The sequence below is a fragment of the Typopeltis vanoorti genome, chromosome 15 (assembly GCF_054136105.1).
Source record: "Typopeltis vanoorti isolate ZY-2024b chromosome 15, IOZ_Tvanoo_1.0, whole genome shotgun sequence".
Classification (NCBI taxonomy): Eukaryota; Metazoa; Arthropoda; class Arachnida; order Uropygi; family Thelyphonidae; genus Typopeltis; species Typopeltis vanoorti.
The window spans coordinates 77,486,404-77,498,436 of record NC_143563.1 but is presented as its reverse complement, the minus strand read 5'-3'; the positions used below and the strand labels follow the sequence as shown (position 1 = coordinate 77,498,436).

The 12,033-nt window shown below is 36.6% G+C and overlaps 1 protein-coding gene across 1 annotated transcript in view; it reads left to right on the top strand.

Moving 5' to 3' along the window:
• Nucleotides 1-9,081: 9,081 nt before the first annotated feature.
• The window catches only part of LOC150098912 (uncharacterized), a 191,436-nt gene continuing 188,484 nt past the window's right edge, over nucleotides 9,082-12,033 (top strand). The window contains exon 1 of the mRNA XM_090404854.1: nucleotides 9,082-9,148. Coding sequence (XP_090260980.1) covers nucleotides 9,124-9,148 — 25 coding nt within the window. The 5' untranslated portion in view covers nucleotides 9,082-9,123. The remainder of the gene's footprint in view (nucleotides 9,149-12,033) is intronic.

Genomic DNA, 12,033 nt, shown 5'->3' with positions numbered 1-12,033 from the left:
GGGATATTTATGTCCCAGTGAAGTTGCACAGGAAAGAACTCGACATCGTCCGCATCCAGGAATGCGTTAGCAGAGCTAATCTCAGGTGGTATGGTCACTTAAACAGAATGGGAGAGGAAAGATTAGCAAAACAAGTGTTCTCTGCCAAGTTGGCAGCAAAAAGACCCAGAAGAAGACCAAGATATAGGTGGATTAATACAGTAAAAAGTGCCTTAGACGATAGAAATATAAGATCTGATAATGTTGGAGTCTTGACAAGTAACAGACTGATTTGGAGGAAAATTGTAGATAGGAAGTTAGTACTGATGTAATTTTTTTCATGTAGTACTATCATATCCTGTACACCCCTTGAGGTGTACAGGATATGATAGTACTACATGTCAGGAATTTGATGATGATGAAGTTGCACAGTGCGTACGAACCATGGTGCGTTGGGATCATTCTGAGACATTTATTTTGCACACGTTGTAATTTTAGGATATTGGTATCAGCAGTATGGCTCCAAGCCGGAGAAGCATATGTGAGTATAGGACGAATCATCATTTTGTATATAAGTAGCTTGATTCTGGTGCTCAATTTGCTGTATCTGTAGATTAGTGGATTGAGCTGTGCAATGATTTTGGACGTCTTTAGACAGAGTTTTGATATGGGAGCTGAAGGACAACTTTCTGTCCAGCAATACATTCCTATCATTAAAGTTGAATGATAGGAAGCATTGATCTACTGGCGAATAGCACGGCTACGCTCTTCTGGGGATTTACTTGAAGTCGCCATTTGGCGAAGTATTGTTCGATTAGCAATAGATTTTCATGCAGTTTTTTGATTGCTAGGTGCGTTTTTAAAGATCTGGTTAATTTCGCTGTATCATCCGCATATAGGGCCTTGATAGATGACAGAGGGTTGTGCGAGATATCACATATATATATATGGATAAGAGAGTCGGTGCCAGTAGGGATCCTTGTGAGACTCCAGCTATGATGCGTTTTTGAGTTGAGAGTGTGCCATTTAACTTGCATGCGCCTATCATGGCGGTATGATCTGATCAGATGAACCACTTCCAATGGTATTCTGGATGTTATCATTTTGTATAGCAAGCCATAATGCCAAACTTTGTCAAATGCACTACTTATGTCAAGGAAAACAGCCCCAGTGCATTGACGCCAGTTAAATATCGTGGTGACATATTCCACTAATCTGAAAATCTGTTGTGTGGTGCTGTGCAATTGACGGAACCCAAACTGCTCTTCAGGAAGAATGTTTAGCTTGCGTACTGATTCTTGGAGTCAGGTGAGAATAACTTTCTCAGCAATTTTGCCCAGATTAGGAGGCTGATGAGTCTGTAACTTTGAGATAATCGCGGACCTGTTTTGTGGATTGAAATAATATCCGCCAACTTCCAGTGGGAAGGGAAATATTTGAAGTGAAGGATGGAGTTGATTATGTTAGTCAGGTGTACAATAGCGGTGCGAGGTAGTAGTTTTATTACCTTGTTGGTGATTCCGTCAGGCCCAGTAGCCTTTTTATTCTGTAACTTTTTGATTATATCATATATTTCTGCAGGTGATGTGGGTGCAATTTGACTAGAGCATGTGACAGAAGATTTCAGTGAAGATCTAACATGTCGATGGATCGTATATATGTGATTGAAGTCGAGCTGGTCGTAAGAGGGTTTACATTTCTTTTCTAGAGTTTTTGCTATAGCCTCGGCTTTGTGTGCATCAGTATGGATAATGCCAAGATTTGTTGAGAGAGAGAGAGAGAGGTTTGTTTTTGCTCTTGATGTTTCTGATTAGATTCCATATGGAATGGTTGTCAGGAGAAATAGAAATCAATTTTCTTTTCCATATTTGACTTCAGTGCGCTGCGAGTGCTCTCTTACTTCACAGTTGAGTCTGTTTAAGATTCGTTTATCTTGAGGTGCGTGAGTGTTGTGATATCTTTTTCTAGCCCTGTTCTTCTCTCTGATCAAGTTCAAGATATCTTCTGGCAAATGGTTAGGTCTGCGGGTAGTTGTGGAAATAGTAACTGCTGTAACGGTTATGTTGATTTATTTAGTCAGATCCTTTATAGCTGTTTCAATTTCCTTTATGGATTTGATCGATGGCACAGGACCAATATATTTTGGGAATACTTTGGATAGCTTATCCCAAGGTATATGAGTGGGAGGGGGAGATGACAGATTGTCCTGGTTTCCCAGCTTTAATAGAATGGGATTGTGATCCGATGATAGATCATTAAGTGTCACTAAACTGTACTGGAGTCTTACATTCTGTAGGATAGTTATGTCTAAAACATCAGCCCGGCGGTATGTCTTGTGATGGGTAGGCAGTGTAGGGCCTGTCACAACCACATTGTTGGATCCGGAGTAGTTAGCAAGGATGCGAGCATTTTTATTGGCGGAACGGCTATTCCAAGTAGGGTGCTTAGCATTAAAGTCGCCGGCCATGATGACAGGCTCCCTGTTGATCAGTACGGCATTCAGATCTGAGAAGAATAATGTTTTTTGCGGAGGATTATAAACTGCGTAAATCTTTAGGTGGCCCACCGAACACGTGCGAATCTCAATTCCTGTAATTTCAAGATTAATAGTAGGTGGAACATTTATAGGGTGATGATTGATGTAATTCTTGATGTAAATAGCAGTGCCACCGCCTCTGCAGGATAATATGTCTATTCTGTACAGCTGGTATCCACTAATTTTGTGATTATCTGATGGTCGCAGATGGGTTTCACTTAGCAAGAGTACATCCAGCTGATGTCTTTTGGCAAACTCCTGAAGCTCCAAGACCTTACTCCTTAGGCCGTTCGCATTCCTTGCTATGATCTGCAAAGAATCTGGTTTTATTTTATTTCTGTTCATTGGTGAGCACTGTGATAATGGCTTGTATATCCTTTAGAAATCTGTTAGTAGAGCTTGGTGAGGGGTTGGATCTACTAAAATCCAACAGCATATTTGCGAGAGAAGAGGTAATAATAGCTGTCCTATTTGTATGTGATGTTGGCTGTTTCCGGGATGACTGTTTAGGACGAGTTACATCCGGATATGCCTAGACTGTTGTTTCGGAGTTATTCTTTTGGGAACCTCTGGCGTCGGCAGATGGGCGTCTGACCCTTTATATTGATCTTCAGAAGGCTGTGAAGTAATTTCTGACGTAGGTCTGCTGAGTGAGGAAAAAAATGTTTTTACTTCTGATTTTCTATTTCTTGGATTGTGAACGCATCCTTTGTAGTTGGCAGTGTGAGGACCACCACAATTGGCACATTTCACCGGGGTAGATTTTGATTTAGTGCATGTATTTGTTGAGTGGCCGACCCCACATTTTAAACATTTGAATTCAGCTTTGCACATTTTCTGGGCGTGGCCAAACCTTTGACATCTATGGCACTGCCCCTGATGAAGCCCTTTTTATTAATGGTTCTATAGTAATTTTTAGTCCACAGATGATGTCAGGTCATATATGTGCTTATAAGCTTGACCGATCTCTACTAGAACCAGTGGCATCGGAGACTTGTCTTTTTTGGTCATTCTGCTGACCTTAACGGGTGGTAAGTCTTGCTGGTGTAGATCCGCAGCCACTTCTTCTGTGGATACATCTTCCGATACACTAATTATTGCCTTGAGGTTTTTCTCTGATCCTAGTGAAAAGGTGTGGTACTGTATACCTTTGGCATTCAATTCGTCAGTTAACCTTCGATAATCCATCACTGACCTAGGTTGGATTTAATACCATCTGTGACATTCTTTGCTTGACTGTATGAAATCTGTAGATTGGACATCCATTTTTTCTTTTCTCGCAGAATAATCGGAGGTATCTTTTCCATTGAGGAGGTAGGAGAGTCCGGGACAGGACCGTCTTCTTCCATTCGATCCGTTTTGGGTGGTTCAGGGGCTGCAGTTTTAAGTTTTTTGCGAGCGCGAACCTCCTCATAATCACTGTGATCTGCAAGGGAATTATCATCAGCTGTTGTTGCTATTTCACTGGCGCTGTCTTGGGGGATGCTGGAAAGGAGTTCTGAGAGTTGAGGGCCATCTGTGTCAACCTCTTTTATTTGATGAATCACGACCTTTCCTGGCCATTTAGTGTGCAGTAGATTGCCTACATGATTGAAAAGTGTCTGAAGTTCTTTGAAATTAAGTTCTTCATATGGTGCCTCCATGATTAGCCCCAAACTTTGTTCTGTGGGGCAGGATATGCCTTGCCCTTATCACAATAATAAATAGACAGTTGCTTATCGAGTACAGTGTATGAAACAATGGCGATACTAATGGCAGTAGGCCTGGCGTATCGCCGTTATTGAAAATTCAGTTGACTTACCTGAAAAACTCTTTGAAAAATAAATCGTCAATTTATGGTAGCAAAACAATTAACTACTAGTAAATTAACTAATCAAAAACTTCTTGCTAAGTTTATATGACTTAAACTGAATTTCGGCTATTGTTATTAAGTCCTTATAAGGACTGGCTTAAATGGGCGAAGCAAGAATGCTTTTCATCTTCCCCGTTATCTGTAGAGGACAGTGTAGGGATAAGGTGTGATTGAGCTATTAAAGCTCTGATCATGACAGGAGGGTAACAGCAATAGCCAAGCCTCAGTTAGAACTTCATTGACTACAGCATTGCCATCCATATATATATATATATATATATATATATATATATATAAGGACTTAAAGGGGCGAAGCAAGAATGCTTTTCATCTTCCCCGTTATCTGTAGTATAGGGATAAGGTGTTATTGAGCTATTAAATCTCTGATCATGGCAAGAGCAATAGCCAAGCCTCAGTTAGAACTTCATTGGCTACAGCATTGCCATCCATTACCCTCCAAGGATATATATATATATATATATAATAGTCCTTATAAGGACTGGCTTAAAAGGGCGAAGCAAGAATGCTTTTCATAATCCCCGTTATCTGTAGAGGACAGTGTAGGGATAAGGTGTTATTGCGCTATTAAAGCTCTGATCATGGCAGGAGGGTAACAGCAATAGCCAAGCCTCAGTTAGAACTTCATTGGCTACAGCATTGCTATCCATTACCCTCCAAGGGTCTAATCTTCCAACCTAAAACCTCATAATATATATATATAATAATTCACTGCATCCTGTTTAATATAGAATTGTTTATTTGAGCATAAAGAGGTGGGAAAATCTTCTGCTTAATATCATAACCAAATAAGCTTTAGTTTGATATAAAACGGATACTGAAATGAAGGATATTATGGATCCATCTGTATTTTATAATCAAATTTAGAAAAAATTTAAGTTTCAAGTGGTGTTTTCTATTTAACAAGTTTCTTTTTAAGTAGCGTGTTAATACGTTTTGGTATCAATTAAAATAATAGATTTAAATCAACTCATTAAATCTGTGTATGTGCGCGCGCGTATGGAGAGAGAGGGAGTCTAAGCATGTAATAATGTTTCTTTCTTTTCTTTATATGTCACTCGATGACCTTTGACTCCCCAACATTTATATGCCGAGATGGTTAACTTTGCGGTGAACTTCATGATAACGCAGCAAACTGGGTTCTCGAAGAAAGGTTGGAAGAAGTAAGTCTAATAAAAGTCAGTGGTCGGAAAACTACGTACATGTCTTTCAACTTAGTTGTGGAGTCTGTTGGCTGAATGACCAAACAGGTCTGGGATGTGGCAGTGCTGCAAGGAGTTAATTTGGCATTTCTCCTGTATCCCAAAAAGGGAATAAAGAGTAAAACTGAAATCCCCAGTGACTATAAGAAGGTCGAACTTCGAATTATATTAACATCATCTTGTCAGTGGTTGGAGGAAGAAATAAATAAGGGAAATAAGTAAATACTCGAATGGTCCCAATAAGAAAGTAATAAAGGTTGACTACCGATGTTTCTTACTGCCTAAAATAAAGGCTACAAAAGAAGAAATGAGTACAGATTCTCTAGAGTCGAACAACTGGACCCAAAAGAATCTGGAGGGATTAGGAACAGAGGGTGACAATGGAAATCTCCCTAAGTCAAGTGAATATTATGGGCCAGTAAAAGGTGGTAGCTGTTATTCAAACTAAAAATAATTTTGTTGATTTATTTTTAGAACGGATATGGGGGAGTACCGGTAGGGTTAAGTATTATGTTATCATATATCTGTTTGACAGATGATGTTATGGCATGATCACTTTATTATATATTAAATTTAATAATTATATTAAAAATCTCTTAAATAATAAAGTAAGTTATATTTTAATTCAAACTCTTGAAATATGTTAAAATATATTAAGAGTTTTTCTGAGATATTGAAAATGGAGAATACACCTTTTTTATTTATAAATAAATATTTTATAATAGAATTATATTAGAAGCATTTTTAAAATGAGTTCGATGCGGTGATTGATTGATTCATTCATCCATTCCAATACCCTTGGAGTGTAATGGATGGCAATGCTGTAGCCAATGAAGTTCTAGCTGAGGCTCGGCTATTGCTGTTACCTCTTGCCATGATCAGAGCTTTAATAATAGCTCAATAACACCTTATCCCTACACTGTCCTGTACAGATAACGGGGAATATGAAAAGCATTATTGCTTCGCCCCTTTAAGCCAGTCCTTATAAGGATTTTGAAAATATAATCGATTGGAAAGATATGCTCGATAATAATAGATAGATGTTCAGTGTTGTTTCTTTCTTTTATAGTCAAACTTCGAAGTTATTTGTTATCGAATGAAAATATATATGGAATGGTTGTTATTTCAAAGTCAAATATTTCAATCTTAAAAGTTTCGAAATTGACTCGAGAGCTTGCGAGAATATCACCTTTGGCATTGGAGTTGCCCTGGTTTACATTACTTAAATTAAGACACGAACTCTGCCCAGGAGCCCGTAGGTTCTCTTTTATTAGTGCTGCTGATTAGAGTATCACTGGCCTGACAGCTGTTTTCTCTAGCTGTTGATTTTAAATAGCGCAAAAGAAGGCAATTGGATGCCGAAGGTTGTATTCTCATAGGCTCTCACGTCGGTTTCTAAAATCTTCATTAAGTTTCAAATATTTGACTTTAGAAATAATGGTGAATTCACAATATCCTTTCATTTTATAACTTGTATCGCCAAATTGAAGCCTTGGGCTCTTTCTTTCAGTTTGTATTTTTAGATTATACTCCGAAGCAATCAACTATAAAACTACCGTTTCACGATCAGCTTATGCGTTAAGTAAGATGAAAAATCATGGTCCCTCGCATCTTAATCACATTCTCTACGCAGATATTTCCATCGCACTAACACATCCCTACTGGGTACAATGTCTAATTATTGATCTACCTATAATTAGTTTCTGTTGCGAGTTTTCTCAAAACATCGGCAACATTCTCTTACATACCGGAATACCTGGCTCTTAAAAGCAAAGAAGAAACACCTATTCACATCGAACATTTTTGAAGATTACTACAGATCATTTAAAAAAAAAAAAAAAAAAAAAAAAAAAACGTGAAAGCTACCTTGCTTCAGTGTCGACCAACTACAGCAAGACTAGATGGCAAAGGTTATGAGATGGTCAAACATTTGTCAACATTCTGCATGAATGGACTTTTAATATTCGACAGAAGCTTTTGTAAGAATAAATTAAGAATCCTGGCCAAAGATAATTATTGGCTTTCCCAAAACCCAACAAATTATCGTCCAATAGCTCTGACTAGACAAAGTATCGGTGCCAGTCTAGTTACGATCACAGTACAATTTTCTCCTACTGTAAGTAGCCATCTCTTTACCATTTTTTGCCATTCCTGCAATATGAGGGTCATAAGAAGAGAGTCGCAGGAAGTCATCGTCCTTCTCCACTTAGATGTTGGCACGCACTGTAGATTCAGGTTTACACCACAGAAGGTTGTTTGGTGCACTTTTGCCGCAAATATCTCCATCCTGATCAAGAGCTAAGATTAGAACAAATGATAATCTCACATACAAAGAGAGTTCTTGGAATTAATTTTCGACAACATTTAACATTCCTGCCTCATAATCCATCATTTGTGGAATAACTTCCAGAAAGCAATAAGCAGCCATCGGACCATGTCTTCCATCTTTTCAGGTACAGATATTCTTCCCTTCTACATCTAACACTTATCCAATCAAGACTCATTTTATATTTCCCAAGTCCAGAGATTAGTGCATTTCGATGGTTAGATCATATTCACCACAAAGCTATTAGAACTGAAAACGGATCATCCAGAACACCGCTGTTCCTAATCTTTACGTCAAAACTATCGACCCGTTATTCTTGTTTCGACAATCACAAATATCTTTGCAGTATGTAGCTAAAACCAAATTTTTACCAAATCATCCCACATGAACAGATATTTGTCCACGTTGTGAAAACTTGCATAACGCACGTCAAAAGACTCGTTTGCGTAGTATTGATTAACTATAAGCTCTAGACATCACGATGGACAATATAACAATCATTCCACCTACGCATATTTACAGTGCAAGTTTTCTCTCAAACCATTTAGGGAAGCATTGCCGCCTGCTTCATTGGCTAAGTGGTTAGTATATCCGCTCTCCAAGAACAGACAGCAGTTCGAATTCCGTCGTGTGATATATGCGATTGTCTTTAGGTAGTAGATGAATTTTATTGCCCGATGTGATACCACAGCTATGCTTATTGGAGACCTGAAGTGGCTTCAAAATTTCCATGTTTGTGAATTAGAGAAGAAATAAATATATATAAAAATATATAAAAAGGATGACAAAAAATATGGCTAAATTCCTTAGCCCACCGTGATATTAGTGTACCTTAGGTTTATAATTTTTCCCTGGGTGAAAATCACATTTAAAAAAAAACGCTTCGTTTACTCTTAGTTTTTTTTTTTTTTTTAAATCGATAAAGTCGTTTGGTGTTTTCTTATACAACCGATTGCGACTAACCTTAGTTGAAAACTGCCATAAATTTATAATCTTTGTTTCTCATAATATATCACAGTCCGATCTTTATTGATAATTTCTGAACGTTTTAAGTATAGTCTTTGATAACAGCAATCAGGTAATATCTATGTTAGATAATGTTATCAGTAGAGGGCGTTTCTGATTGAGGCGTAAGAAGAGATTGCTTTAGAATGAGATGTGGAGACTGCTTTTATGACATTCTCTGTGGGAATCTATATTTGAAAACAATATGGGAATTAGAAATTTCAATGAAGGTAAGTGTCCTTGCTCTACAATAGCTATACTTTCCAAATCAGCACTTTAGCTGATATTGACAATCAGTAAATTATAGTACACTTTCTTAAGCCAGTTTAATACCATTCATTCTTAGTGTTAGATTCTTGCTCTGTTATTGTAAGATCATACTTATGAGCGATTTCATAAGAGTAATTTTCTATGCTTATTTATATTTTCATAAGACCTTTAACATTTTCTGCGAGTTTCTGACGTACGCAACATACGCTTATGTTGCATTTACAACAATCAACACCGATTCAGCTTTATGCCAAGCTAAGAGGGCATGAGAATATATCACAGCACATTAGGCCTAGGAACTGTTTTTGCGCATGCGTCGTCGCGACATATCAGAATTGCCTGTTTCTTTTCAAAATGTTTCATGTTTTTAATTATGTCATTTCCTCTTATTTTTGGTGGCATTTAATATAAAATAATTATATAAAATTTATCCAAATCCATATTTTTCTAATGAATATATTATTTCATAATCTACATTCGTTCGTTTTGGCGTGTTCAAATTTTATTTATTAAATATTCTGTTGTGGTATTCCTAGCTTAGTAAATCAATATTGGTTACTTATTTTGCAAATTTTTAAAACTGTTTCTATTCAGAGCATTTCTAGTTTGTCTTTCAAAGATAAAGATTTCCCTTTTGTTTCTAGAGAAAAGTATTTCGATCTTTGACGAAAAGGATAATTAAAAACACTAATAAAGTTCCTCTCTCTTTGAAAGATAAGCTGTTCAAAATATACCTTTATAAGATAAAGCAAAACATGAATTCAACATCTGAGGATGTTTTGAGAATACTATCTAAAAAAGAATCAAGTTTGTTTCTGTGCTTTAAGAGTGATCAAAAAGGAACTATCAGATGGCATTACTGCAGTTAATAAAAGTTGATACTCTAGATCAGTGCTCTTCAACGTGGGCGGTGCCACCCACCGGTGGGCGATTTAAGCTTTCAAGGTGGGTCGCAGAATAATTACATGCTGTATTAAAAACATCCAAAATATATAAACTCAAAATTTGTGAGGAATGTATGTGAAAAGAAAAAGTTATCGTGAATAAAAAGTTAAAAAAATATTTGTGAGTTGTTGCAAATAATATAATACAAGATTGTTCCAAAACGATATTTGTCGTGTCATGCTATTGATTGAATGCTCGGAGTGCATACGGCTGTACGGCATTGAACATACATAAAACAAGATTGTGTCAAAACGATTTCATTCAACGCACCATGATGTTGGTTCACCGGTGCATGCAGCTACTGTGTGGTATTGCCATTGATGAGATTTCTGATATTTTCATATTATTTCATATAATAATTTGTGAAACAAATATTGAAATCATGTCTCAAAAAAAGAAATATGCTCGTGACTATTTACCAGAATATCTGAAGATGGGTTTCATTGAAACTATTACAAACAGCTTGCAATGTGTTTACTGAGCCACAAGACATTTTCTAACGAAGCAATTAAACCAAGTTGGTTGCGAAAACCGCTACAAAGCATCCAAAAGAGATAAAGATAAGTTCATTGAATATTTTCAAGAACTGTAGGAAAGATTTCAAAATCGTTCTACAATGACTGCATCATTCAAGAAACAAAATGCAAAGAACGAAGATGAATTAACTACAGCTTATCGTATATCACAATTAATTGCAAAAAGTTATATAAGCCATAACATTGGAGAAACTTTGATAATACCCTCTGTCGAAGAATTTATCGCAACAGTAATGCATCAGGATACAATTGAAGTTATAAAAAAGTTGTCCCTTGGCGATATCACAGTTAAGGCAACATTGACGAAATAGCGATTCTCTAAAACTCAGCATTTTCCATGCAATTGGACGAGTCTATCATTGCGGATAATGACGCCTTATTGATGGCATTATGTACGGTACCTTGATGAAAACAGTACATTGCAAGAAGAAATGTTATTCACTTTAAATCTCATTACAGATACAAAAGATTATCAATATTTACTGCCTGTGAAATCGTACTTTGCAAAAAATAATATACCCTTTTACAATATTGTTGCATGCTATCGTGGTCGCATGCAATTTGAAGGAGGAAGTGCCAAACATTGTGTATTCATTGTGTGGTACATACGCAACATCTTTTAGTAAAAGAATTGAGTGCCTCATTCATCATTAAGTTTAAAAATTAGGGAGTTATAAGATCACATCGAATGCAAAAAAAAAAAATGATAGAATGTGTCCACAGCTGCGCCAGGAAAAAAATGAGCAATTTATTAGGTTACTGTTACACACATTAGTTCATTGGCTCTCCAAGGATGCATGCTTGCCTCGTTTTGTTGAATTATATGAGTGTCATGCAGTTTTTTTTTTTTTTTTTGAAAGTGAAAATGAGGCTGATCTCTGTCAACAATTAAAAACAAAGCATGATGCATTTTCAAGAAATTTAATGAAATTAATTTGCAGCTTCAAGGAGCCAATATATAACATTTATCAGTTGCAAAAATGTCTCGGCATTTATTGAAAATTTTGATCTTTTCGGTCATAAACGTTTGAAGAGGGAATTTCATCAGTTTCAGGAACTGTCATCAATAAAAGATGATATAACTCCAAAGGAGATTGGAAGGTTCAGTAGTCATCTCAATGAATTTAAATTAAATATGGAAAAACTATTTAGTGATATTTTGAACTTGAAAGTGTATGACAGGATGGTGAATTCTTTTACTACAAATGCTGCTGAGGCTGATATAACATGTCAAGAAGAACTATTAATACTTGAATATGATGAAGAGAGCAAATCGAATTTGAATGGTGGTTGATACCAAAAACTCTGGCAAAATATATATATATATATATAAAATGCCTGCCTCATAGTCAAATATGTGGAAC